Raw genomic sequence first — 27,923 nt, 5'->3', positions numbered from 1 at the left:
TAATAAAAAGTAAAACATTAAACCACTGAGGGGATTCGATTATCTGGCCCGGGTTACCCCGGTGAGAGGAGTTTGCACCAGGTGAACAGTGATTGCATTCGTTTTGTAACCGGGCTGGCTCGCGCTGTTCAAAATCCACGACGACATCGGCTCAAACAGAGAGGAAGAGACGAAGCAAGAGGGATAGCTGGGCCCAAAATCTATCCTCTCAAACAGGTGCAGTGTTTTCGTTTTTTTCGCTCATCAAGCGAGGAGTTTTTGTATTGAGGTCAATGAGTATCGAATTTGGTAAACAAAAGTAATGCCTTATTTGCTACGTGTGGCATATTTAATCGAATATAAGTTTCGTAATACTTAGGTTGTTACAAGTGTACTGGTATAAGTAGGACGTGACATTTCAGCAACTTTGTGGAAAAAACACTTTGTCATTCCTCAGAAGAAGCAGTCCTCCATATAATGAATGGAATTCAACAGTATTTCAATTAAATGTTTCAAGGACAAAATGGCATATATTTTGTTGTATTGGGGACAGATATATTCTAAAAGTGAAGATCCAGTCAACTTTTAAAAAATTAGTCCACTGTTAAAGGTCCCACAAAGTTATGCATGTCAGCGTTAAGCCTTCAAAGTATTGCCGGTCACATCATAATGATGCAAACAGTGGACTACTGGGGAAAAAAATACCTAAAGATAGACACTTAAAATGGAAAATCAAACTAACATAATAAATGTGGCAAAAACAAAATATAGAAATGCTTTTCTATAACTCCATTTACAACGGTGGGGGAGTGCCAATATGGAGGTGTAACAGTACTCTTCTTGCGTTGTGTACAATCAATCATCGACACGAACTCCAACTTGTAGCACCAGTCATGAAGATGTATACAGATAGAAACAACACAAAATTGCACGTCATGCAATGCACGGTTTACCATCCAACTCTGTAATCACGCACTGTACAAAATATACGAACCCCCCCATCAGACACAGTAAGTTGCTAGCTAATATTAGCTGGAATTCTCTACAACAAAATGCACAACAAATATGCACCAAAAACGACATCTTATGTGTGGTGTTCTAATAACATTTACAAATTGATATGAATTGTACATTTTAATAATCCCTTGGGAGTATAAAAATCACTTTTGACGTAGTGCTTTGCAACCAACAATTTACTGCTGGTTTACTGGGACGATTCTAACTGAAACATCCACCCTCGTAAAAGCAAGCCGCGCAAACCAGCCAATAAGATGCCATGTTGAGTAGGTGAAGGCAAGACAAAAAATAAAACCAAAAAACCCATTGGCTTAACAATAAAGTGGCATGGGGAATCACCAATAGAACCCTTTTACAGAGGCCCGGTGGCTTCAACATCGGACCCCATCAGTCATCTGTGTATATTTTAATCATTGGTCTGTACTGAAGCCACATATCATTTGCAGTGGTCAGTATAGAATGGAAAATATACTATAATGTATAGGTGCTCATCCAGAGCTATGTTTCATCCTCCTACATACCTGCCATACAGGACTATGACATTTATATCTGTGTTTTCTAATGATGATAAAACAAAAGTACAAGGAAGTACTTAAGGCTTTATTTAAACAGATAGTGACATTTAAACGATATTGAAGTAATCAATCAAACAAATAGACTCTACAGGGGTTTCTAACATAAGCAATATATTCTCAAGTATTTTAAAAATGACACTTTTTTTTATCCACATAATCAACTTCCTATTTGTCCCCCTCAAAAATATCACAAATCGATTATAGCCTATCCTTATTAACATATTTCTTAAATTTAATTTAAATTCCACAGCAACACATTTTGTTGTCGAATTTGACTTTGAGCAAAATTTCAGGACTGCACCTTTGTGGATCTGCATAAATTATATCAATGTTAAACAAAATGTATTTTGATATTGAAATCTTCTTGCTTGTGGGTTTGTCTTTATCGCCATGTCGCTAAATTCTACCTTGTCATTTCCTTCATACAACCTATTGTGTTACTCTCATTTGTTTCTCTTTTTTCCAGAAAAGTTCTGTCGTTTCTGACCACCCCCTCCGCGTGGCCCTCCACGACCCCTCCCTCCCTCTCTCCGTCCCTCCCACATGGGCATGGGGGCCTCAATTTCTCCTGGCCGTCCACCCCGGTCTGGTACACTGCCCATCAATACCTTCACAGAGACAGAGGAGAGGACAGAATAATCAGAATAGTACATCTCTTTATCTTCATTCTAAAAATCTAACAAAACTCAAAGCTAGTTAGCTACAGCATACCTTGTAGACTTTAGTGCTTTCCCCTGCCTTTACTGGTAAAATGTAAGATTGGTCTTTTCTTGCTGCAAGCAGAAGAGACATGGAGACTTGGGATATGAGGGGAAGTGATGAGAGTGGAGGTATTGAGGCAAGCACTTCACTGCGCTCCTGTGGAGAACATGGAAACAGGTTTGCCATTAATATACATGTAGCTACTAACAAAAGGAATATAAAACTAAACAATATATTTTGGGGATCTGTGTCACTGTCAAGTCTATATTCAGATAGTGGTGTGGGGGCTGTGCTTTGGCAAAGTGGGTGAGGTTATATCCTTCCTGTTTGGCCCTGTCCGGGGGTGTCCTCGGATGGGGCCACAGTGTCTCCTGACCCCTCCTGTCTCAGCCTCCAGTATTTATGCTGCAGTAGTTTATGTGTCGGGGGGCTAGGGCCAGTTTGTTATATCTGGAGTACTTCTCCTGTCCTATTCGGTGTCCTGTGTGAATCTAAGTGTGCGTTCTCTAATTCTCATATTATAATCTCCACCCGGCACAGCCAGAAGAGGACTGGCCACCCCACATGTGCTCTCTCTAATTCTCTCTTTCTTTCTCTCTCTCGGAGGACCTGAGCCCTAGGACCATGCCCCAGGACTACCTGACATGATGACTCCTTGCTGTCCCCAGTCCACCTGGCCGTGCTGCTGCTCCAGTTTCAACTGTTCTGCCTTATTATTATTAGACCATGCTGGTCATTTATGAACATTTGAACATCTTGGCCATGTTCTGTTATAATCTCCACCCGGCACAGCCAGAAGAGGACTGGCCACCCCACATAGCCTGGTTCCTCTCTAGGTTTCTTCCTAGGTTTTGGCCTTTCTAGGGAGTTTTTCCTAGCCACCGTGCTTCTACATCTGCATTGCTTGCTGTTTGGGGTTTTAGGCTGGGTTTTTGTACAGCACTTTGAGATATCAGATGATGTACGAAGGGCTATATAAATACATTTGATTTGATATATATATGCAAAAAGTTAACGCTGACTTACACAGATAGTCAATCCTAATTTTCTTGCTGACTGTGGAACTACTGGTTCTGAGTTCGTCCCTGCGCTTTGCTGTGCTCTCAGTAAATGCAAAAAAATTGTTGCTCATCACACCTCATGTCACCATGGAGAAACTCTCAATCCTCTTCCTTGATTTTACATCTGAGGACTTCAACTTTTTGCTCCTGACTGACATGCCTTAACTTGCTGTTCACTGCGAAGACTCTCCCTCAAGATCCTCTGTCTGACCCTACTCAATGAAAACCTGTCACCTGGTATCCAGGGGGGAGGGGAGGGAAACATTGCGCCAATGCAAGAAAAGGGCATGTTTATGTTTGTTTTATACTGTAATGTATTTTTTGGGAGTACAATTGTTGATTCTTGCAACTCCAGACATTTTTGAGACTTATTCTGGAGACCCAGGTCTGATGGAATATGGTCCTTAGGAGTTGGAGATCTTATCACACTGCCATATTTAGCAGATATGATCCAAAGGTCAGTGCTGGCAACACCTTACAGACTGTTCCACATGGGGTGCAGCATGAAGCTGTGAAGATAGAAATGGACTTTGTTCCTGTGCTGTGCACATGCCTGTTAATTCTGCTCGAAGTGGCCTTGCGTTTGCGCCCCATTGACTACAATTAAGTAATTTGCACTCTAGTGCTTTTAATATGGACATACATTAGGAACACCTGCTTTCTCCAATGACAGACTGTCAGGTGAAAGCTACAGCCCCTTATTGATGTCACTTGTTAAATCCACTTCAATCAGTGTAGATGAAGGGGAGGAGACAGGTTAAAGAATGATTTTTAAGCCTTGAGACATGGATTGTGTAGGTTTGCCATTCAGATGGTGAAGGGGCAAGACAAAATATTGAAGTGCCTTTGAACGGGGTATGGTAGTAGGTGCCAGGCAGACTGGTTTGAGTATGTCAAGAACTCAACAGTTTCCTGTTTGTATCAACAATGGTCCACCACCTAAAGGACATCCAGCCAACTTGACACAACTGTGGGAAGCATTGGAGTCAACATGGGCCAGCATCCCTGTGGAATGCTTTCAAAACCAAAGAATTGAGGCTGTTCTGAGGGCAAAAGGGGGTGCAGCTCAATATTAGGAAGGTGATTGTAATGTTTTGTACACTCAGTATCGATTTAGCCTGCATATAAAGTAACGTTTAGTAGAGGCAGTGTTGCATACCTTTTCCTTCTCTCCCCAGGCAAAGGACTGAAGTGTGACCTGAAAACGTTTGATCATCATTTGGCGTCGACAATGATAGTCCTCTAATAGAGCCTGATTTATCTTCTGGACTTGCCTCTAAATAGGTGGAAAAACCAATACAGAAATTAATAATCTGGTGAATAAATAAGGTACCAAATACACTGACAACCTTCAGCACTGTCATGAGGAACCCCCCCCCCCCCCCCCTTTGACAACCTACCCATTGCTCAGAGTTGAGATTGGTGTCCAGCAGAGGTTCTGTCATATCGCCACACGGCAACACCGCAAGACGGGACTCCACCTGAATAGTAAAGCGTGATAGAGAAGTGGGCACTGTATCAACAGCAACATTCTACAGACACTTTTCATATCACATCCTGTCTGAGTCGGTCTCTCCTTACCTGATGGCACACATCTGTAAGCCGTGAAGACTCGTCCATGTTTAGGGTTTGAAGCAACAGAGCCAATTCACGCTCTGTTTCTTCCTTCCTGTCACCTTGTTCCATCTCCTGGCCATCTTCATATTCTTTACACCAGTTCTTTGTATCAACAATGCTGGGATCTTCCGCTCTCTGCTCTTTCTCAGATTTATCTTCACTCTTCTCATCCTCTGGATGTAATTCTTTATGTTGAAGTATACGTGCTGCTTGTAATTCTGACACCATGTACTCTACAAATAAGACCATAAGGATAATAGCATCAACAATACACAACATACATTATTCACTTCGTTTCAACATTTTTACATTTCAAGAACTCCCACCTGCCTAATCTCTCACCAGTGACTTTGTTGAGGAGAGGAGGACTCAGTAGATCTGTGGTCAGTGCAGCGTAGGGACAAAGTAGCTTGGTCAGCAGGGTCCGCAACTCCCCCACTAGGACAATACCAGTCTTTTGGTCTGAAATGCATGCGTACCAAACACACACACCATAATTGAGCAAGGCACTTAGCTCTAATGTGGTTCAGGGACACCGTACTACTATGACTGACCCTGTAAAACAACACATTTAACTTCACCTGTCCTGTGTATGTGAAAATAAAACATTTATTAAAAAAAATATATATATATATATAGTGTGCAAAGCTGTCATCAAGGCAAAGGTTGGCTACTAGAATTTCAAATATAACATTTTGATTTAACACTTTTTTGGTTACTACATGATTCCATATGTTATTTCATAGTTTTGATGTCTTCACTATTATTCTACAATGTAGAAAAAAAATGTTTTTAAACAACAACCTGGAATTAGTAGGTGTGTCCAAACTAGTAGGTGTGTGTGAGTGTGTATATATATATATATATATATATAGCAAGTGTCTGTAGGTGCACCTTCTAGTTGCTACCCTTGTATCATGTACAATTGCATGATGACTTAGTTGTAAGGTTATATACCCTGTAACTCTGTGCAGACAGCCCCCAATTCTGACGCCAGCCAAGTGAGCAGCGGACAAGGAAGCTCATCACACCTGCACCGTCTGACACAGACACTGCTTGTGTACCTGAAATAATGTTAAAGTAATGACCGAGATCAAGCAACACGTGTAATAACTAGATAGATAAGGTTCAGAAAACACACAGTAGCGAAAGCAAACGTATTAAACTGGGCCTCTAAGCGACTAGCTGAGCTACTCTTGTGCTGTTTACTTGTCTACCCCATCTAGCTAGCTAGGTAGGATACATAATCTAATCTGTTTTCAAAATAAACCTACATACTCACCCAAGAGCCCTTATAGCATATATTGTTCCTATATCTCTCTCCATTACAGACTCAATAGAACACATTGAAACATGTATCCAAACATGTAGCTATTGCATTCGCAACAAGTAATTTTCCTTTCCCGTCTTTCCCAAATGTTTAGTTAAAAAGTTGCAGAAGCTCTGTACTTCCGGGTTCTGTATGTATACAATGGATTCAAGGCAAGGTTAATAGATCGACAATCCACTTTGATGCGAATGTCACACTTTATGAATAACGCATTACAGGACATATGCATGGAGGAAATTGCCAGTGTAGCTGTTAATTTCTGTAGGTAAATTGCAATAATTATTGTGCATTGGGACATTTATCGTAATATCCGTTACCTAAAGGTGTTATTTTGCAATATGTTTTACTCCTTTACACTGTGCCTTTAAAACAGGTTTCAAAGGTTATAGATAGCCACAGCCGAAAGGGGTTCATTAACAGTATCTGTTGTTATAGCTATGTATGTCTTATAATGATCCATAATTAAAATCAACTTGTGCCCAGTAATCAAGAAACAAGACAGAAAAAATAATATAAACTAGAGACAAAGTCTTCAGATTTTATTCTCAAATACAAAAAGAGTCAGTTTTGATTTAACACAGAACCACATGCAGATACTGTTTTACATACATGGTATATGGTATAAAAAAGTTTTACAACCACACATGAAACTAGTTAATGATCACAAAGATTGGAAAAACAAGTTGGAGGGACAATAGATGACCACCACTGTTACAGAACGTTTTAAATGGTGTGAAACAATACATTTTGGTAAATGTTGTCTTACAAGCTCTCTTTATACAGGTTATAGAAAAAAGTAATCAAAATGTTTGTCTTCAAGACTTTAATTTCAATAAATATGGGCAAAATATTAATGGATTAAATCAAAACCTCAACAGTTGAAGATACATTTTTTTTTTTATATATATAATTAGTCCAGACTCTACACCAATTTCTTTAAAATGTATGGTTCTTTGATCTAACATCTAAAACTAAAAATGACACGTAAACAGCAAAATATTAAAACAAAAAGTTGTCCTACAATCTTCCATCTCTCTTAAAAACACATTGAAATGTACACATGCAAATCCCAGCTATCTTTTATGAGCTCTAATAAACATTCACTGCACAACACTGAAAAGTGTACTACATATGCATGTTAAACTACACCACTGTTGCTCATTTAAAATAGCCAGGGTCTACAAACAGGCAAGACAAACAGCTTAATGTTACTAAATGGTTGCAGGACCTACTGCAAAAACAATGCTAATGTTGTGGCGTGACATGAAAAAATAAATCCTATACCAGAAAGGCAGGGAGAAAAACCACTAGACCCTGAAAAGAAAACCTTGAAAATGTTAGCTATAAGAAAGGGAAGACTAATCATTAAGGAGATGAGGACGAAAAGACAGGTGTAGCCTGCAGGCAGGATAAGCAATGGAATGCTGCTCAGGGAATGGATCCGTCTCATCAGTGCACTACTGTAGGCCTACTGCGTGCCCTGGGAGCCCTGAGAACCCTGGCTGTAGTTGCCATAGTTGCCGTATTGGCTGTAGTACTGATTCCATTGGCTCTGGTTCTGGTAATACTGCTGCCACTGCTGTGCATACTGGATCAGAGGGAAAGAGAGCAAGACATTATGAAGTGAGTTTTAGACAGGTGACAGGTTAACATTGATATATGGGCCAACCTAAGAAACTAGCTAGTCACCTGTTGATACTGCTGGTTGTAGTTCTGCTGCTGCTGGCTGTAGGTCTGTCCAGTGGCGGCAGGAGCAGCAGCAGCAGCGGCAGGAGCTTGGCTATAGCTCTGGCTGTAACCTGGGTACTGGCTGTAGCTGCCGTAGTTGTAACCCTGGTTGTAGTTGCCTTGATTGTAGCCTTGATTGTAGCCCTGATTGTATGTCTGTGGCTATAGTTAACACATACAAAGTTGGAAAGTTGGAAGGACTGGTGAAGTGTTGACAGAGGAAGAACCACATATAAGGAGATGCCATTAAAGGAAAACACCAACATTTTGCAACTTCATATTCATTGTCTCCAGCACCACCCCAACATCAATGTGTGAAAATGGTGCATTTCTATGTTTTGTTGTAAAAATAGATAGGAAGATGAGTGTTTTCATTTACATCATGAGTGCGAGTCATGTGACTTTGACCAATTGTGAGTGGGCATTGCCTACTAATTAGTTGATGATGTCATTATCCGTTTTACTACAAAACATAAACACTGCATTTTCACATGTTGATGTTGGGGTGGTACTGGAGACGATAAATATGAAGTTGAAAAATGTGTGAAGATTCCCCTTAAAAAACAAAGTAACCAATATATTAAGACAGCTTACCTGTCCTTGGCTGTAACTGCCAGTGGCTCCCTTGTTATATTGTCCTTGGCGGTGTTGATTGTAGCTCCCTCCAGATTGTTGGTTGCGGTTGTAGCCATGTTGCCCTCCTGCTGCGCCATCACGGTTGCCTCCCCAACGGTTCTGCTGGTAGCCTCCACGGTTATAGCCTGTCATGTATAAAGGGCAGGAAGTTAAGTAGGCTCATAACACAAATTTAGAAAAATTAAACCTTGCTCCTCACCTCCTCTGAAGTTGCCACCTTGGGGTCCACCACGACTCTGGTAGCCTCCCCTTCCTCCTTGGGAGCCACCACGGTTGTCATAGCGCTGATAAGGTGCATCGCGACCACGGAAACCTCCCTGGCGGTTGTCGAAGCGTTTGTCAGGGGGTGGGCCAGCTTTGCGGCCCTCCTCGTTGTACTGCTTCACCAGCGTGTCAGCCTCTTCTTTTTGAAGCTCGATGAAAGTCACGTTGTCAAGAAACTCACCAGCTTCTGGGAGCACAAAGTTGGCTACAGGAAGCAGAGGGGTTGGACGTTGTCAGGACGAGTATAGCGGCGCCGTCGAAAGACAAAGAAAATCATTATTACTATCTGATAGACAATAATAGGAAGGGGTAGAAAGGGAAAGAGGGAAGTGGGGGAGAGAGTGGTGTTGCACCAGAATTGGAGCAAAACATTACCTCAAGGGACAGGGGAGAATTTGCTCCAGTTTAGGGAGGACAAGGAAATAGAGAAAAATAAAATAGCAAAACTAAGGAGAGTTATGGATATGTAGATAGGGGAAAGTTTGCAACTGCAAATCACAAGCATAGCCTATGGGAGCATAGCCTATGGACGTATGCATGTCCTCAGTTCTTAAGTGATAAATGTTCAATATTTCCTCCCTTGGTTATGGAAATTGCACTGCCAATGGTTTTGTTTAAAATTTAAATTGATACTCTATTAAAATCTCATCCTTCAAGGGTCAGAATCAAAAACCAACACTTGAAATGGACGTCACCCTGAGTTTGCAGTGCTAAATAGATGAACGAGAAGTTTGACAGAAATGGTTCAAATAAGAGAATGATGGATGATAGGGGGAAAGTGGGAATAGCTCTCTGAGGGGAAGGGGACGGTTGGGATCTTCCAAGTTTCCATAAAATAAAAAAATAAAAAATACATAGGAAATGCATTGTCTTTTTAAATTTTGTTATCCATGGAATTCCTACCTTTCATTTCTAATACGGCATGATCGGGCACATCCTTCCCTTCCTCATCAGTTCGCTTTAACGTTCGCTCTTTTAAATCCTCGTCCGTGGGACAAATTACAATAGCCTTGCGTTGAAAACCTTCAAAAGGACGCATTTTTCGTCTCTGGGCTGATCCATATACATTTGTCTAGCAAAGTTGACAAGAAAGAAGTAGAAGCTGTTCATTATTGTTCACTTGTCTGGTTTTGTTACAGCTTTGCGTTCCATAGGAGGGAAATTGGATTCCTGCAATGATGAAAGTGAGAGTTTTTTTTCCTTCATGCCTATATTTACTGTTCTGGAACTACATATGGTTGTCTCTCACAACTTACCGTTGTGTCTGGAATGCATTTCCTGTGAGAAAGAACTTTGGGGACCCATGTTAGTCATCTATTGGGTTAATTCTCACAAGTTCTCAACTGGTCAACATTTCCAATGAAGAGCTAAGAACATTATCTACTTAAAATGCAAAATACTACATTTAAAAAAAAATAGTAGAATCTTTAAATATGTTCCATCTTTGAATCTATTTTTGCCATATTGACAGCTCACTCTTACAAGCTTGAGCAAATAGATGCATGTTCCCGTTAATCGCTTCTTCCACAGAGCTCACATTCACTTCCATACAATTAACAGAAGAAAAACATCTGTAAAATCAATTGAATTGTCTCCAGATAAACCCTTTTAGGGCAATCAATGTACTGCTTTTCAAACTATTCTCTGTGCGGTCATTGATTTAATGTAACTGGCTGAATAAACGAACAATTAATAGTTTATAAAGCTGTGTAATATCTTGCCTACAATAACAGGGTCCCCCTATTTACTTACCAGAACTTACCCGTTTGTCAATAGTCCATCTGTCATGACAATAACAACATACACTACCTACCTGTCAATACTCACTAATTCCATGGTATCCATAAGAATGTCCAAGACCTTACCTACCTTGAGTAACTTGAGCAAACGCCCTGAAAATTCAAACATGTTAGTTTTCACTTACCTTAATGTTTTATTCATTTTACATACAACATTCAAAAGTTCCATATGCTGTCTGTATGTATAAATCAGCTATCTTACATCAAAGGTGATGTGAGTTTGAACTTGAACTAATCTTACAGTTAACGAACAACAGAAGGTGTATTTCTTACTCACCACCCGGCAGTGTTTACTTGTTTTTCAACAGCTTATTATAGACATGGACTATTTGTACAGCTTAGAGCTCTTTTTCAACAGGACATACAGAGAGGAAATAAAAAATATTCAGTAAAAACATACAATGTCAATACTGCTTTCATTTAAGCGAAAACAGAAATAATGATTTCAGCAGCATGTTCAGGACAATGAAAAGTGTGATAACTTCCATGAGTTGTTGATCAAGGCTTCTACACTAGAGACAGTATATCAAAGAGTGCATTAATGGACATGTGCATCAGTGAACAGCAGCGGGCGGGAGGTTGAGCACATTAACATAGAATGGGGTGAGAAATCAGAAAGTAGATACCTGATCCAGGATGTAGTTACGCTTCTTGCGGGCAGCAATCTGGATCAACCTGTTCAGACACTGTGTGGCCTGCTGGATCAGGACATCCCAGCGACCAGCATAGTTCTTCTGACGACGCAGTCCCATCACCTGAGGGTGGAGGTTTTCATTACGTTAGTGGGTAACTTGACACCAAAGACCAAGACTGAAGGATTCTGTGTTCAAACAAAGGTAACTGACCTTCATCTTCTCCATTATGGCATTGGTGCCCAGGATGTTGTATTTCTTTGCAGGGTGCTCTGTCGCGTGTTTTGAGGCCCAGGTGGTTTTCCCAGATGCAGGCAGGCCAACCATCATCAAGAGCTGAGATAAAAACAAGAGACAAACATGAGGAATTAGTCCTGGCATCTCACAGCTACTGACAACAGAAGGAATCTAGTCTTATGATCCAAATCAACAATCCACTCAATGAACCAATACGGCAGACACTCACCTCACAGTCAGCCTTGGTTGCAGGCCCAACTGTTCCCCGTATCCTGTTTTCCAGAGGGACGTTCTGAATGAAGGTGTATCCCTCAGGCAGGGGGAAGAAGGGCTCCTCTTTCTGGCCAAAGTTAAATTCAATTGCACAGTTCTTCACAAGAACGTGGGGAAAGAGTGGCTGTTTAGCTAACTCCTCCCGTGACACACGGAAGGCCACATCCAGCCACTTGCCGTTCTTTGAGAAGGCCATCTCCACTTCCTCACCACTATCGAAGTCCTGAACCAGACATGGAGAGGAAAACATTTAGGCTTATTGAGTACTCAGCTTTTATTAGGCAGATGAATCTAAGTGAATTTCTGTACTATCACAAATACTTACAATGTAGCATCCAAGGACATCATTTTCACTAAACTTTTCCCCGTAATCCTCAAATTTACAATTCAAAGATTTCTTGCCAGTTCCTCCATAGCCATAAGAGAAATGTTCTTCACCTGGTATAGAGTCAAAAACAATGAGTTTTTGTTAGTTTCAAATCGCATAAAATATTCAATAACAATGAGATAATCCAAAATCAAGTACAAAAGCATTTTCACAAACTGACCAAGCTGGGTGTTGCAGGTATCCAAGGACCAGCCAATGCGCACTACATGTGGATCAGGCTCACTGCTGGGAAGGTGCTTCACAGAGATCTCCTCGTTTATCTGGATAACAAAACATGCACCAAATTCATATTTACTCAAACCGATGACTCCTCAATCACAAAACACAACCTGAATATTCCATCTACAAATGCAACTTAATTTAAACAGGAAATACCTTCATTTCAAAGCAGACTTGCCCTTTGTTGACACCATAGGAAGCTCGTGCACCTGACCACAGGTATGCAAAACCTTCGATGGTGAGCGGGTATCCACTATACCGGTCACGTGATACCTTGAAGTGCAGATCGCAATTATCTGTGAAAAACAAAACCATACCCACAAAAGTAAATAAATAAAGTTGAAGGCAGAAGTTGACATACACCTTAACCTGAGTTTAAATGTTTTTGGCTTTCACAATTCCTGACATTTAATCATAGTTAGAATTCCCTGTCTTAGATCAGTTAGGATCACCACTTTATTTTAAGAATGTGAAATGTCAGAATAATAGTAGAGAGAATCATTTATTTCAGCTTTTATTTCTTTCATCACATTCCCAGTGGGTCAAAAGTTCACATACACTCAATTAGTATTTGGTAGCATTGCCTTAAAATTGCTTAACTTGGGTCAAACGTTTCAGGTAGCCTTCCACAAGCTTCCCACATTAAGTCGGGTGAATTTTGGCCCATTCCTACTGACAGCTGGTGTAACGGAGTCAAGTTTGTAGGCCTCCTTGCTCGCACACGCTTTTTCAGTTCTGCCAACACATTTTCTATAGGATTGAGGTCAGGGCTTTGTGATGGCCACTCCAATCCCTTGACTTTGTTGTCCTTAAGCCATTTTGCCACAAATTTGGAAGTATGCTTGGGGTCACTGTCCAATTGGAAGACCTATTTGCGACAAAGCTTTAACTTCTTGATTGACGTCTTGAGATGTTACATCAATATATCCACATAAATTTCCCTTCTCATGATGCCATCTATTTTGTGAAGTGCACCTGTCCCTCCTGCAGCAAAGCACCCCCACAACATGATGTTGCCACTGCCATGCTTCACGGTTGGGATGGTGTTCTTCGGCTTGCAAGCCTCCGCATTTTTCCTCTAAACATAACGATGGTCAATATGGCCAAACAGTTATATTTTTGCTTCATCGGACCAGAGGACATTTCTCCAAATGTGCAAACAGTAGTCTGGCTTTTTTATGGCGGTTGTGGAGCAGTGGCTTCTTCCTTGCTGAGCGGCCTTTCAGGTTATGTCGATATAGGACTCGTTTTACTGTCAATATAGATGCTTTTGTACCGGTTTCCTCCAGCATCTTCACAAGGTCCTTTGCTGTTGTTCTGGGATTGATTTGCACTTTTCGCACCAAAGTACTTTCATCTCTAGGAGACAGAACACGTCTCCTTCCTGAGCGGTATGACTGCTGTGCAGTCCTGTGCAGTTCTGGGATTGATTGTGTTTATACTTGCGTACTATTGTTTGTACAGATGAACGTGGTACCTTCAGGCGTTTGGATGAACCAGACTTGTGGAGGTCTACAATACATTTTCTAAGGTGTTGGCTGATTTCTTTTGATTTTCCCATGATGTCAAGCAAAGAGACGCTGAGTTTGAAGGTAGGCCATGAAATACATCCACAGGTACACCTCCAATTGACTCAAATGATGTCAATTAGCCTATCAGAAGCTTCTAAAGCCATGACACAATTTTCTGGAATTTTCCAAGCTGTTTAAAGGCACAGTCAACTTAGTGTATGTAAACTTCTGACCCACTGGAATTGTGATACAGTGAAATAATCTGTCTGTAAACAATTGTTGGAAAAATGACTTGTGTCATGCACAAAGTAGACGTCCTAACAGACTTGCCAAAACTATAGTTTGTTAACAAGAAATTTGTGGAGTGGTTGAAAATGAGTTTTAATGACTCCGGCCTAAGTGTATACAAACCTCCGACTTCAACTGTATGTTGTTAATGCACACAATAAACCATTCAACACAAATCCTACTACCATCACAAAACAAACATAGTACTTTCACTTACACGTATCAATAGCCACAAGAGTGTCATCAAAATCTTCTTCCTCTTCCTCTGCTGGGGGTTGTGGAGAACGTGCCCTGTGTGTGCGAGAGCGTGGAGCATAAGCTAGGGGTATAGTTCGGAAGAATGTTTTCAAGGCACTTTAGTGAAGTAGTTTTCAAACCTGTTCCCCCACACTTACCTTCTTTCCTCTCTGTGTTCATAATAGCCATAGCCACGGCCTTCATCGTATGGCCTCTTACGGTTGCATCGGTCATCCTCCGTTTTTGCTTGGCTCACCTGCTCAGCCTCCATGGCCTCGCATTCATTGGCAGCATCTGGAAGATGTGCCTCTGGCTGCTTTGGCTCCTTCTTCAACTGCTCCTGCTGCAGAGGTTCATCTGCCTCTTTTGTCAACTCTGCTTTCATCACAAACTCATCTGCACCAAAGAGGACAATGTCAATAATTACAGCGTGAGCAGCAGGGTGAATTAAGAGAATATACTAAGCACTAATCTGTTCATTTGAGTTATGTTATTACTGACCTGACTTAATTTCAGACATCTCCACACGCTTTGCTTCAGACTCAATTGATGCTGGGTCCACTGGCTTTGGTTGCACTGGTTCAGGTTTCATAGCCTCTGGTTGTGGTGGCTCTGGTTGCACAACTACTGGTTGCACAGGTTCTGGTTGTTGTGGCTCTGGTTCCTCCATCTCTGGTTCTGCTCTCTCTGGTTCTAACACCTGTGCCCCTTCTCGGCTGTCTTCTTCCTGCTCATCTTCACTATTTTCACCATCACCTTTCTCCTCATTAAACTTTTCTTCTTTAGCCTGTGGGACAAACTGTACTTCATCGTCCTCACCATCTTGGTCTTCTTCCCCATCATCTTTAACTAGTATGGAAAACATAGTGTCAGTATCACAACCTGCTTGATTTACAACTTTGGTATAACAGCAGTTTCATCCGCATGTTTACAATTGACAGCCCACTAGTCACGTTGAAACAAACAGTATCAGCCCCATTTAAAAACGGAAAAACTGTGAACAGTCAACGTGGCTCTACCAATGAAATTGTACAACTATCTACATACACATAGAAACCCCTACATATTTGTTTACCTTCATCTGAGTAGTCGTCGCCATCTGCGCCAATATCGTGTTCCTCACCCCCCCCAACATCAGCAGTCGGTGGCCCGCCCTCTTCACCTGCAGCCTCGGCCTCAAGTGCTGATTGCAACCTTATGACAAGATCCGCCTTCAGCCCACGAGTATCCAGGCCTCGCTGCTGAAGTTCCTCTTTCAGCTCATTGACTTTGAGCTTCTTCACATTTATTCCACTCATCTTTCATGCAACTTATTCAGTGATCAGAAATTCCAATCTGTAATAAATTAGTTTACAGACAAGGAATGTAGTTTAGTAGACGTCTAGCATTGGCAATGTTTGCTACTGTAGCCATTTCGTTGCATTACAAAATCTTACATGGGCATCGCTCCTGTTAACAGAAAAATAAAATCCACGGCAAAACAACGCATAGGTCCAAAGCCAACAGTTTCATAAAACTAGCTAGTTCCTAGTTACATTATAGACTTCACTACGGTATTTGCTACGCCGGTATTGCTTGCCAACTACCGGTAGTTAGCATTAGCAACTAGGCACATTTTTACAGGATAGTCACCTAAGGTCGGACACCAAAACAACGGATTCTGAAACGTCGTAGCTAGCTAGCTGTATACAAACAAATGTGCATGATAGCTAGCGTCGCTACTATTTGTAAATCATGCGAGTTTACATTCAAAATACACGAAAACACATTACTAACCTCTTTTCTCACTCTTATAATTTCCTTGCTTGATTCATGCAGCGACCAACTCAACTGAAACAAAATGGACGATTCTGTTGTAGCCAGAAAAGGTTAGCGCTTGCCGTCTGCTCTGTGATTGGCTAGAGGCTTTGTAGGTAATATTTGAACAACAGTGTTCCAGTTGCTGTGCCTCTCTACAGGCAGCAGAGGGCGAGGAATGGTTGCTGTTTGTTACAGCGTAATACAATTATTGCAAGCAATGAAATAGATACGTTATTATGTTAGGTCTATGGTTCAGACAGATGAAATGGGTTGGCTATCAGTACCTTTGGTGTACTGTTTTTTTAAACATTTTTTATATCCCGACACGTGTTTTTTTATGTACAGTTTGCAACCCTTTACACATTGTATGGGTTTACCTCACGTGTCCTTCTATAGGCTACAATTTTGCACATAAAAACATAAATAAAACATCTGTATATAAATATAATAGGTTCAGGGGTTTAAAATGCTAGAGATTTGCCAATTTGTTTGGTAAATTTATCTAGTTATGCCTAAAGGGGAACTTAAAACACCCAACTGTTGTTGCAGCCGAGGGAAGCTTTTGTTGCACAGCTGCATTATTAGTACTTCCGCCAAATATGGCGGTGTATTAGCGAAGTTGAGCCCTTGTTACTCGTCACACCAGTGCAAATATTTCATTTTAATTTATGAATAATAAAGGATCTAATAAGGTAATGTGTTTTCCTCATTTTGTGCTGTAATTCTTGTTGTCAGTAAAGTTATTTTGCAGGGCAGGCGACGGCTAACTTCCGTCACCTAACTAGCATAGCCGGCCAACGTTGTGTTTCTAACCAAAGTGCGCCAGGGTTTGCACTTATTTTTCCATCGCATGTAACTAACTAGTAAGTTAATTTAATGTTATTATTTAATTTAACTTTGTTTCCGTGTATGTTTAGAAGATGGCCTCAAATAACGGAGAAAGTGCTGGTGTGAGGACCAGTGTGGCATCACAGTTTTTCAATGAAGACGAGGACACTGCTATTGTCGATATGACCACCAGTGAAAAGGTATCCCCGAACAACCCTTGGAATGATTTGGTCCATATTTGAATAAAATCGCGTTATATTAAATTATATATGTTTGATAGTTCCAACATATGTACCTGATTGTCTGTTCTCAACCCACAGGTTGTTGATCTCCTGAACCAAGCAGCTCTTATTGCTACAGACAGCAAACTCACGGTTCTCAAACAGGTTTGTGATCAGCTCTCTGACAGGCCAGTATAAAGCCATCAGTAATAAGCTCCTTCAAGAGATCAGATAGGAATGTTAGGACGGCTATACATTCTACCCTTTTCTTCAGACCTGTAATATATATGGGGCGGCAGGTAGTCTAGTGGTTAGAGTAGGTAGTCTAGTGGTTAGAGCAACCAAAAGGTTGCTGGATTGAATCCCCGAGCTGACAAGGTAAAAATCTGTCATTCTGCCCCTGAACAAGGCAGTTAACCCACTGTTCGCCAGTAGGCCGTCATTGTAAATAAGAATGTTCTTAACTGACTTGCCTTGTTAAATAAAGGTAAAAAACATTTTTGTAAATTATATAATATTTATAAGTGTCTTTTCATTATTCAGGTCCAGGAATTGATCATCAACAAGGACCCCTCTTTACTTGACAATTTCTTAGATGTAAGTATGTAGTTATAGATGTATATTGGTTACCACTAGCTGAGGAATGCTCAGCTCCATTCTCTTGTATTGAGGGCGGAGTTCAGTTTTGATAACTGGTTGCACAATTTGCTAGGAACAACATTGAGTCACCATCAGTTGATACTTGTAAAAATGTCAATTCTGAAAATGCTTACCTGTACCTATGTTTGTCTTGTATAACTTTTATCGAATACCACTGCCTTTTTCCTCATTTGTGTTGCTCAACTGGAAACGTAGTGGCCTTGACACCATGTAAGCTGAGATTCAATTGGCACGTGCACTCGCGCGGAGTTGTGCAACACATGAGGAAAAAGTAATTGGTTGTATTCAATAAGTTTTTATTAAAAGTAGGAATTTCAGCACCCTGCGAAAGGACTGCGGAGAAACATAGGTACAGGTAAGCTTTTTCAGAATTGTAATTTTAAGTATTGACTGATGGTGACGCAATGTTGTTGCTAGCAAACCGTGCGACCAACTCCGCCTTGATATAATATAACAAAGTTGAGCGTTTCTCAGCTAGGTTAACACCAGTTGTAAAAGCACTTTTATAAACTGGGTGGTTCGAGCTCTGAATGCTAATTTGGCTGAAAGCCGTGGTATATCAGACCGTATAACCAGTTTATAATAGCAATAAGGCACCTCTGGAGTTTGGGGTATATGGCCAATATACCACGGCTAAGGGCTATATCCAGGCACTCTGCGTTGCGTCGTGAATAAGAACAGCCCTTAGCTGTGTTATATTGGCTATATACCACACACCATCAGGCCTTATTGTTTAAGTGTAAAATGTGTTCTCTCTCTGTCTCTCATTGTCACCCTGTGTCTGTAGGAGATCATAGCCTTTCAGACCGATAAGTCAATGGAAGTAAGAAAGTTTGTCATTGGCTTCATTGAGGAAGCATGGTAAGTGTTCATCAGTCGCACACACACATATAGAACAGTTATTAGAATATCAAGTTCACGATAGTCATGTTCAATAAATGTGATATTTTTAACTTGGGTTGTTTTTGTCTTAACAGTAAGAGGGACAACGAGCTCCTGCTTAAACTGATTGCCAACCTGAACATGCTGCTGAAGGACGAAAGTGTCAATGTGGTGAAGAAGGCTATCCTCACACTCACTCAGCTCTACAAAGTGGCGCTGCAGGTACACACTTTCATTAATCAATGCCTTCTCATTGTTATCCCATTCAACCCATATTATGTACCCATGTGTGTTGCTCTACTGAGGCTTGTTTGTTTTCTATGCCAGTGGTTTGTGCGTTCCAAGACCATGTCAGACATGCAGGAAGCATGCTGGGACATGGTGACTCAGATGAAGGAGGAAGTTCTGGCTATGCTGGAAGTTGACAATGATGGAGTCCGCACTCATGCTATCAAGTTCACAGAGTCTCTCATCATCACTCTTTCACCGAGGACGTCAGACTCTGACACTCCCAAGCGCCAAGAGGGAGACATCAGCCTGGATAAAATCTCCAAAGACCATGCCTATATCCGCTACGGTGAGAGGGGATGATTTTCTTTACTGTGACATTTTAAAGCTTTACATACATACATTTTCAGTTGAGTTTTCCCCAATGTGTTGTGCAGGATTATAAACTGGGTGGTTTGAGCCCTGAATGCTGATTGGCTGACAGCTGTGGTATATTTAAGCAATAAGGCCTGAGGTGGTGTGGTATATGGCCAATATACCACGGCTAAGGGCTGCTGTTATCCACGACGCATTGCTATTATAAACTATTTATCAACGTAATTAGAGCAGTACCTGTGGTATATGGTCTGATATACCGCGGCTTTCATCCAATCATCATTCAGGGCTCAAACCACCAATTTATAACAGACTGTGTGACAAAACATTTATTTTTACTGCTCTAATTATTTTGGTAACCAGTTTATAATAGCAATAAGGCACCTCTGGGGTTTGTGGTATATGGCCAATATACCACAGCTAAGGGCTGTATCCAGGCACTCCGCATTGCTTCGTGCATAAGAACATCACTTAGCCGTGATATATTGGCCATATACCACACCCCGTCGTGCTTTATTGCTTAAATGTAGCATTGCTGTCTCTACATGTCTTGATTCACCTTACACAGTGTCTGCAATGTCTTCCTAAGATACCCTGTGTGGGGAGGGCAAGTCTGCACTGGAGCAGCTTCTGAAGTTCATGGTCCACCCTGCTATCTCCAGCATCAACCTGACCACAGCCCTGGGTTCCCTGGCCACACTGGCCCGACAGAGGCCTATGTTTATGTCTGAAGTGGTCCAGGCGTATGAGACTCTGCATGGTCAGTATGGTACTACAGTGAGATTAAACACAAGATCACAAGCTTATGTGTATGATACCTGAAGCAAAGTTAATTTTTATTTCTTTATCGATGCCCTAGAAATTGATCTTGGTCTCCTATTTTGAGTAAGTGAACTGAATGGAGGTGAAGTTCAGTATAATTTAAATCATATTTCACTTGTTTTTGTAGCCAACCTACCCCCAACACTGGCCAAGTCTCAGGTGAGCAGTGTACGCAAGAATCTAAAGTTACACCTGATGGCAGTGCTCAAGCACCCCTGCAGCCTGGAGTTCCAGGGACAAATCAGCACTCTGCTCCTAGACCTGGGGATGTCCCAGAATGAAATAACCCGTCACACGCCAGCCCCACGTGAACCGCGCAAAAGGCCCCGCCATGAGCCATACACAGAGGGCAAAAAGCTCAAGATTGGTTAGTTGTGAAGATATTGCACCGGTTACCATTGACTGATACCTTTTTTTTTAGAAGTACCTAGTTGACTCCCACACCCCATAAATCCAGAATCAACCTGCGGTTCCATATGCTAGATCTGTAATCTAATGTTGTCTTACTTTCAGAGCCCGCTCTTATAGAAGATGATGAAGATAAAGAAGAGCCAGCCCCCCCTTCCATCTCCAAGCCCTCCTCTGTGCCAGTAGTCCAGTCAGCCATCGACCTCACTGCAGAGTTCTTGCGCCCCCTGCTCTCCCCAGAGAACGTGGCCAATCTGGTAAACTGCTGTGGTAGAATGTGATTTATTCATTTTTGACACCTGGAGGATGTGAGGGCCATTCTCATGTTTGTGTTCCTCTTCCACATACAGGTTCTAATCAGCATGGTGTACTTGCCTGACGTCATGCCAGCGTCCTTCCAGGCCACATACACACCAGTGGAGTCTGCAGGAACAGATGCCCAAATCAAACACTTGGCCAGAATGATGGCCACTCAGATGACAGCAGCGGGAGTTGGACCAGGTTAGAGGGAGAGGGAGAAGGAACTAGAACAATGAAATAAAGATAGCAAAATGACTGACAACAATGGGCCACCCAATTCACAGATTTCAAAGATGGAAATGTTGATTTTCATTTCTGAAAATCTGTTCTCCAAATTCTTAATTCTAATAAAAATCTTCTCCAATCTATCCCTTAGGACTGGAGCAGTGCAAAGCACGAGATGAGAAAGCTGGAAAGGAGGAGGGCATGGATGAAGGCATAGGGGAGTCCTCCAAAGACCTGCTCATCAAGCGCAAAGTACCAGTTATGGGTCAAGCCATCTCTGTGGTTGGAGGAGGCTATGGAGATAAGAGCCAAACTGAAACGGGGGAAGCCCCCCAGGTCAAGAGGCTGCCTGAGCCCATCCTCCCCTCCACACAGATCAAGTGAGTCTGAAGCAGTACAACTATCACACATAAAAGCAAACCCAGTACCCTGCCATTTAACCATTCTGACTGTTTCATTTGTGGCTTTTGATTTGATTTTTTTTAGAACACTTGGGACAAGTGGGAAGAGGAAAGTGTTCAGATTAGCTGATGTGATCCAGCCTTTGACAGACACCCAGCTTGAAAAGTTGACCAACATGGCTGTCAAGCGCATCCTGCACTCAGAAAAAGCTATAGCACAGAGTGGGATGGCCCATGTGAGTGTTTCAAAACATTCTTCCTCTCCAGTAGAGAAATAATAAAAGGCCTCAATTTCCATAGTAACTAACATCTATAGGAAGAGACAAACATCTTATTTGAGTCTATGATGTAGACATATGTCATATTTGATTGGTCTCGTACACATTTTGCGAATGTTATCGTGGGTGTATCAAAATGCTTATGTTCCTAGCTCCAACCGTGCAGTAATATCTAACAATACATGCAAATCCCCCCAAATAAAAATGAAAAAAATCTAGAAATATTAGAACGCATGGTCAGTATGGTACTACAGTGAGATTAAACACAAGATCACATACTTATGTGTATGATATCTGAAGCAAGGTTGTTTTTTTTATCAATGCCTCAGAAAATGATCTTGGTCTCCTATTTTGAGTACAGAATCTGGTTTTGAATAAGTGGTGAACTGTCTGGAGGTAAAGTACAGTATAATTAGTTGTACTGCTTCAAATGAAGAAATCTAGAAATATTAGAATGAGTGATGTCTGGAATATAAATATATATGTACTCTTCCTGGCAGGTGCGCGTCAAGCTGCTGTCCAGACTTGTGACTCAGTTTGAGGGGATGATGAAGGATGATGTGCTGGAGTTCATTCTGGAGGACATTAGGACCAGGAGCGACCTGGCCTTCTCTCTTCTCTACCAGGAGTATAACACATACCTCAGTCAGCAGCCCACTGGCTTGTTGGACAGCTACGACCACTGCCTCTTCACTCTACTGTCCGGCCTGCAGGAGAAGCCCGAGCAGAGGGATGGGTGAGAACAGTTACGTTGTTCTTCTGTGGACACCAGCTAAAGGGCTCCGCAGTCAAATAGCAATTATCTAATCCACTTTCCTATCCATTTCTATCCCTTCTCCTAGGCTTTTCACAAAGATTGTGCTGGAGGCTCCGTTAATTACAGAGTCTGCTTTGGAAGTAATACGACGGTACTGTGAAGATGAGGTAATGACATTTGATTGTCTTTAAACTTGAGGAAATAATTCAAATGACGTACCGGCTCTGTCATCATGCCACTAGTGATTTCCTTTCTGGTTGAATGCGTTTCAGTCGCGGGTGTACCTCGGCATGACTACTCTAAAAGAGCTGATTGTAAAACGGCCCTCAAGGCAGTTCCAGTATCTCCATGTGCTTCTGGATCTCAGCTCACATGAAAAGGAGAAGGTAACATAGTAAAATGAACAAAACTGAGTCTCTGTTGCTGCTGGCTTGTGTTTTTCTTTCGTTAACTGTTTTCTGCCCAGGTGCGCTCCAATGCCCTGTCCTTCATAAAGCGGATGTATGAGAAAGACCAGCTGAGGGACTATATTGAGAAGTTTGCCCTGAACTACATGCAGCTCCTCGTACACCCTAACCCTCCGTCGTTACTTTTTGGGGCTGACAAGGATACAGGTTTGACTTCCAGTTTAACCTTTATACACACACGGCAATGTCTCTCTCTTCCCCACTAACCTAACAATTGTTTGTCCCTCTCACTCCCATAGAGGTGGCCTCCCCTTGGACAGAGGACACAGTGAGGCAGTGCCTGTACCTCTACCTGTCCCTTCTGCCTCTCAACCACCGCCTGGTTCATGAGCTGGCCTCTGTCTACACTGAAGCCATTGCCGACATCAAGCGCAGTGTGCTTCGAGTGATAGAGCAGCCAGTAAGCCCCTTCTTACCCACTCTCTTTAGTTTTGTCGAATTCCTTTCACTCTCCCTGCACCAGTCTTTGGTCCTCTCTGCCGTTTGGCTTGCTTGTCTACCAGTGTGTGTTCGTGAGTTTTCTCCCTGCCCAATAGATCCGTGGAATGGGGATGAAGTCTCCACAGCTTCTGCTGTTGGTTGAAAACTGTCCTAAAGGAGCAGAGACTCTGGTCACTCGCTGCCTGCACATTCTCACTGATAAAGGTAAAGTGTATTTCACTCCACTGCCCAGCTTATTCGCAGATGGTCTGTGTGCTTGGCAAAAGGGAGATGAGATGGGAATGTCAGCTTCTACATGGACTCTTGTCTTTCCTTAGTGCCTCCGTCGCCAGAGTTGGTAGAGAGAGTGAGGGACCTGTATCACAAACGAGTGCCCGATGTTCGTTTCCTAATTCCTGTCATCAACGGCCTGGAAAAGGTAAGTCCCTCAAAAAAACAATGGTGTCTTTCACAAAGTGCTACAATAGGGAGATAACTGTGACATTAAAACAACAGGAGCAGTGTTAATTTGATTGGTCTCTTGTGCTGAGTACAACATGTGTGGACTTTGCAGTGAAATGCTTACTTACAAGCCCGTTCCAACAATGCAGAATTAAAAAGTAAGACACGTATTTGCTAAATAAAAAAGGAAACCGTAACAATGGAAACAATAACAAAGCTATACACAAGGAGTACCAGTACCTAGTCAATGTGTAGAGGTACGAGATTGAGGTAACACAGTATGTACATATGGGTAGGGGTAAAAGTGACTGGGCAATCAGGATATATCATAAACAGAGTTCTCTCTGTTTCTGTGTACAGAAAGAGGTGACCCAGGCTCTTCCCAAGCTTATCAAGCTCAACCCCATTGTGGTGAAGGAAGTCTTCAACCGTCTCCTGGGCACCCAGCATAGTAAGATCCCATCACATCTTCCAGTGACTGTATGTCACAAGTGTGAATGACGTGTAATAACACTTGTCATCTCTCGTTACTAGGCGAGGGTAGTTCCTCAATGTCTCCTCTCACCCCTGGCGAGCTTCTCATTTCTTTACACAATGTTGACTCAACAAAGTGTGACATGAAGTCCATCATAAAAGGTAAGTTGTCTTCTACCTGGCAACCATTCAGTTTTGTTTTCTCTGATACACTATTACACATTGTCACCAGTGATATTTTTCTGTTGGAATATTTCTGAGTTGATCAAAGTGTATTATTTGTGTGTCCATGTCTGCAGCCACCAACCTGTGTTTTGGGGAGAAGAATGTGTACACGTCAGAGGTCCTGGCTGTGGTAATGCAGCAGCTGATGGAGCAGAGTCCTCTCCCCATTCTGCTGATGAGAACAGTTATCCAGTCCCTCAGCATGTACCCCCGCCTGGGAGGCTTCGTTATGAACATCCTGTCCCGACTCATTGTCAAGCAGGTCAGTAAACTATGAGTTTTTCTCCTACACTGAGCATTCAGTTGCTCAGCACTCAACATTTAGACACAGACTTGATTTGACGGCTTTGCTGTTTAAGAACACAGGATGCCGGTAACCTGCTATATGTTATTATACACTACCGTTCAAAAGTTTGGGGTGACTTCAGAATTTCCTTGTTTTTGCAAGAAAAGCAAAGATAATTGTCCATTAAAATAACATCAATTGATCATCATTTGTGGGTTCGATTACAGGCTCAAAATGGACAGAAACAAATAATATTATTCTGAAACTCGTCAGTCAATTCTTGTTCTGAGAAATGAAGGCTATTCCATGCGAGAAATTGCCAAGAAACTGAAGATCTTGTACAACACTGAGTACTACTTCCTCTACAGAACATCGCAAACTGGGTCAAACCAGAATAGAAAGAGGAGTGGGAGGCCCCGGTGCCCAAATGAGCAAAAGGACAAGTACATTAGAGTGTCTAGTTTTAGAAACAGATGCCTCACAAGTCCTCAACTGGCAGCTTCATTAAATAGTACCCGCAAAACACCAATCTCAACATCAACAGTGAAGAGGCGACTCTGGGATGCTGGCCTTTGTTTCTGGCCCTTTTGAGCCTGTAATCAAACCCACAAATGCTGATGCTCCAGATACTCAACTAGTCTAAAGAAAGACAGTTGTATTGCTTCTTTAATCAGGACAACAGTTTTCAGCTGTGCTAACATAATTGCAAAAGGGTTTTGTTATGCTCAATTAGTCTTTTAAAATGATAAACTTGGATTAGCTAACACAGTGTGCCATTGGAACACAGGAGTGATGGTTGCTGATAGTGGGCCTCTGTACGCCTATGTAGATATTCCTTTAAAAATCTGCCGTTTGTAGCTACAATAGTCATTTACTTAATTAACCATGTCTACGCTGTATGTCTGATCGATTTGATGTTATTTTAATGGACAAAAAATGTGCAAGGACATTTCTAAGTGACCCCAAACTTTTATATACTACCATTCAAAGGTTTGTGGTCACTTAGAAGTGTCCTTGTTTTTGAAAGAAAAGCATATTTTTTTGTCCATTAAAATAACATATAATTGGTCAGAAATACAGTGGACATTGTTAATGTTGTAAATGACTATGCTATATATTTAGATTTAACACTTTTCTTTGGTTACTACATTATTCCACATGTGTGATTTCATAGTTTTGATGTCTTCACTATTATTCTACCATGTAGAAAATAGTAAAAATAAAGAGAACCCCTTGAATGAGCAGGTGTGTCCAAACTTCTGACTGCTAATGTATATACATATGTGTCTCTGTTGTGCAGGTGTGGAAGTATCCTAAGGTGTGGGAGGGCTTTGTGAAGTGCTGCCAGAGGACCAAGCCGCAGTCCTACAGCGTGCTGCTGCAGCTCCCACCAGCCCAGCTTACCAGTGTGTTTGAGCGCTGCCCGGAGATGAGGGAACCTCTTCTACAGCACGTCCACTCTTTCACCCCCCACCAGGTAGCTAGCTAACGTTATCTCTTTATTTTAGTGGGAGACATTTTAAGCTCATACCAATGAAATGCACCAGTGTAAGAAAGTCTATTGTTTATCAAACTGATCCAGCTCCCTATTTATCAGTCTCTCATAACAAAACCTTCCCTGGTTGTTGTTACAGCAAGCCCACATTCCCGCCTCCATCATGACAGTCCTGGAGGCCAACAGCAAGCAGCCAGAACCAGAGGCCATGCAGCCTGTAGTATTGGAGAGACAGGTAATGGGCACAGAAACAACAGATGGCTATGTGTCTGTCACTAACGATTGTCATGTCTAAACTCTTATGTCTTTTACTTTATTTGATTCTCTATACCATCCTTCTTTCACTACATACAGGTTGAGACACCTATTGCAACCATCGCAGCCAATGTAACCATTACACCCGTTGCAACCTTCACACCTGTTGCAACCCCTCCAGTACGGGCAGAACCTATTCCAGTACCGCTGAGAGATCCAGAGCCAGCAGTCCAGCAGCATCTGCCAAGTAAAAAAGAGGAAGAGGAGCCCATGGAGGAAGGAGAGACGGCCCCCGCTTGTCAAGAGGAAACTGCAGACACCACTTTACAGGTAAGTCGAGACTATTGTCATCCTTTTGTCGCCGTTACAGAAGTTGGTTGTATTTATGTGGAATGTTTTGAAAAGGTGTCTTGCAACTGACAACCAGCAGAATAATCTACAGTCACTGAGCTTCCCCTCAAAATAGCACGTATAGAAGCCATGCTGAAATATTATTACATATAGATAGTGTGTGTATAATATAACTCTAACCAATGATGTTTTCTACCAGGTGGATTTGCCAGTAGTGGAAGAAAACCCCACTCCGGATCCTATAGAGACTGTGGAGGAACCAATGGAGGAGGCACCTACTGAACCTTCAGATGTCACTGACCAATTAAAGGATGTCACCGAAGAAGGTACCACAGAACCTGAGACTGGCACAGGAGATGCAGAATGATGTTCCATCTAAGGAGAAGTCATAAAGTAGACTATAATGAACCGTTGTTTTGACTTCACCTCTGTGTTTGTACTGGCTCTTACCTGTATGAACCTCTTGAACATACACATTCTTGGTCATCCAAAAATATCTATGTTATGTGTCCTTAGTTTTGTATTTGTCGAAATTGCGAAATGCACTGAGGAACTCTAGTCAGGAAAAAGATTTACTACAATTTATTTTACTTTTGAAAGTCCTTAATAGAAAATGTATTTGTCATGAAAATAAAAGATTTTTGTTTATTTGTTCCATGTCTTTTTATTGTGCCCTAATTATACAAACTAGGTATAGCATATGTGTACTGATCAACTCTCTGTCAAAGGTGGTCAGTGAATTCAACCTTTATTTCATGCTTCGATTGAGACAACCTGCAGCAAGATCCTGCATGTCATTACATTTTTAAA

General features: G+C 41.8%; 3 protein-coding genes and 1 long non-coding RNA gene across 5 annotated transcripts; 2 read left to right on the top strand and 2 right to left on the bottom strand.

Moving 5' to 3' along the window:
- Window positions 1–86: 86 nt before the first annotated feature.
- Window positions 87–4,478, top strand: LOC115101389 (uncharacterized). Its single transcript, XR_003859291.2, has 3 exons — window positions 87–216; window positions 2,038–2,450; window positions 2,880–4,478. It is a non-coding gene; the product is annotated as an uncharacterized LOC115101389 (long non-coding RNA).
- im:7138535 (uncharacterized protein LOC797998 homolog) lies at window positions 1,576–6,292 on the bottom strand. The gene is made up of 8 exons (XM_029620844.2): window positions 6,234–6,292; window positions 5,909–6,015; window positions 5,294–5,413; window positions 4,916–5,184; window positions 4,735–4,815; window positions 4,494–4,610; window positions 2,283–2,429; window positions 1,576–2,179 (listed from the first exon to the last, which is right to left on the bottom strand). The coding sequence occupies exons 1-8, from the start codon at window positions 6,275–6,277 to the stop codon at window positions 2,015–2,017; spliced, it is 1,050 nt and encodes a 349-aa protein (XP_029476704.2). The 5' UTR covers window positions 6,278–6,292; the 3' UTR covers window positions 1,576–2,014.
- Window positions 6,293–6,789: 497 nt separating this feature from the next.
- Window positions 6,790–16,371, bottom strand: hnrnpul1l (heterogeneous nuclear ribonucleoprotein U-like 1 like). The gene is made up of 16 exons (XM_029620843.2): window positions 16,270–16,371; window positions 15,569–15,828; window positions 14,995–15,342; window positions 14,652–14,889; window positions 14,474–14,547; window positions 12,614–12,753; window positions 12,399–12,498; window positions 12,176–12,288; window positions 11,807–12,073; window positions 11,554–11,676; window positions 11,335–11,463; window positions 9,813–9,981; window positions 8,845–9,114; window positions 8,604–8,770; window positions 7,971–8,171; window positions 6,790–7,869 (listed from the first exon to the last, which is right to left on the bottom strand). The coding sequence occupies exons 2-16, from the start codon at window positions 15,789–15,791 to the stop codon at window positions 7,750–7,752; spliced, it is 2,682 nt and encodes an 893-aa protein (XP_029476703.2). The 5' UTR covers window positions 15,792–15,828; window positions 16,270–16,371; the 3' UTR covers window positions 6,790–7,749.
- Window positions 16,372–16,868: 497 nt separating this feature from the next.
- Window positions 16,869–27,761, top strand: sympk (symplekin). 2 transcript variants are annotated; one of them, XM_029620842.2, is made up of 27 exons: window positions 16,869–16,985; window positions 17,214–17,321; window positions 17,442–17,507; window positions 17,886–17,939; window positions 18,790–18,863; window positions 18,980–19,106; window positions 19,212–19,461; window positions 20,077–20,247; window positions 20,437–20,676; window positions 20,823–20,974; window positions 21,068–21,218; window positions 21,394–21,622; window positions 21,729–21,879; window positions 22,422–22,657; window positions 22,764–22,845; window positions 22,951–23,064; window positions 23,145–23,292; window positions 23,385–23,545; window positions 23,682–23,790; window positions 23,904–24,004; window positions 24,388–24,478; window positions 24,562–24,663; window positions 24,801–24,988; window positions 26,313–26,489; window positions 26,647–26,742; window positions 26,862–27,092; window positions 27,313–27,761. In XM_029620842.2, the coding sequence occupies exons 1-27, from the start codon at window positions 16,962–16,964 to the stop codon at window positions 27,478–27,480; spliced, it is 3,801 nt and encodes a 1,266-aa protein (XP_029476702.1). In that variant the 5' UTR covers window positions 16,869–16,961; the 3' UTR covers window positions 27,481–27,761. The 2 variants fall into 2 exon arrangements, with proteins under 2 accessions (XP_029476702.1, XP_029476700.1); XM_029620840.2 differs by having other exon boundaries at window positions 17,211–17,321.
- Window positions 27,762–27,923: the final 162 nt, after the last annotated feature.

Source organism: Oncorhynchus nerka, linkage group LG19 (assembly GCF_034236695.1).
Source record: "Oncorhynchus nerka isolate Pitt River linkage group LG19, Oner_Uvic_2.0, whole genome shotgun sequence".
In the NCBI taxonomy this organism is placed as follows: Eukaryota; Metazoa; Chordata; class Actinopteri; order Salmoniformes; family Salmonidae; genus Oncorhynchus; species Oncorhynchus nerka.
The sequence above is the reverse complement of the archived record's forward strand: the minus strand, read 5'-3'. Positions and strand labels throughout refer to the sequence as shown.

What these genes read in the sequence shown, in the direction of transcription:
- hnrnpul1l (XM_029620843.2), bottom strand. Translation starts at nt 15,791, where the DNA reads ATGAGTGGAATAAATGTGAAGAAGCTCAAAGTCAATGAGCTGAAAGAG. An exon ending in TCTTGTGGCTATTGATACGT is followed by an intron (nt 12,754 to 14,473) that starts GTAAGTGAAAGT and finishes TGTTTTTCACAG; the next exon opens with ATAATTGCGATCTGCACTTC. An exon ending in AAGTCTGCTTTGAAATGAAG is followed by an intron (nt 12,499 to 12,613) that starts GTATTTCCTGTT and finishes TTTGTTATCCAG; the next exon opens with ATAAACGAGGAGATCTCTGT.
- sympk (XM_029620840.2), top strand. Translation starts at nt 16,962, where the DNA reads ATGAATAATAAAGGATCTAATAAG. An exon ending in AGCAGCGGGAGTTGGACCAG is followed by an intron (nt 21,219 to 21,393) that starts GTTAGAGGGAGA and finishes TCTATCCCTTAG; the next exon opens with GACTGGAGCAGTGCAAAGCA. An exon ending in CTGCAGACACCACTTTACAG is followed by an intron (nt 27,093 to 27,312) that starts GTAAGTCGAGAC and finishes GTTTTCTACCAG; the next exon opens with GTGGATTTGCCAGTAGTGGA.
- im:7138535 (XM_029620844.2), bottom strand. Translation starts at nt 6,277, where the DNA reads ATGGAGAGAGATATAGGAACAATATATGCTATAAGGGCTCTTGG. An exon ending in CCTGGGGAGAGAAGGAAAAG is followed by an intron (nt 2,430 to 4,493) that starts GTATGCAACACT and finishes TGTTCTCCACAG; the next exon opens with GAGCGCAGTGAAGTGCTTGC. An exon ending in AAAGCACTAAAGTCTACAAG is followed by an intron (nt 2,180 to 2,282) that starts GTATGCTGTAGC and finishes GTCTCTGTGAAG; the next exon opens with GTATTGATGGGCAGTGTACC.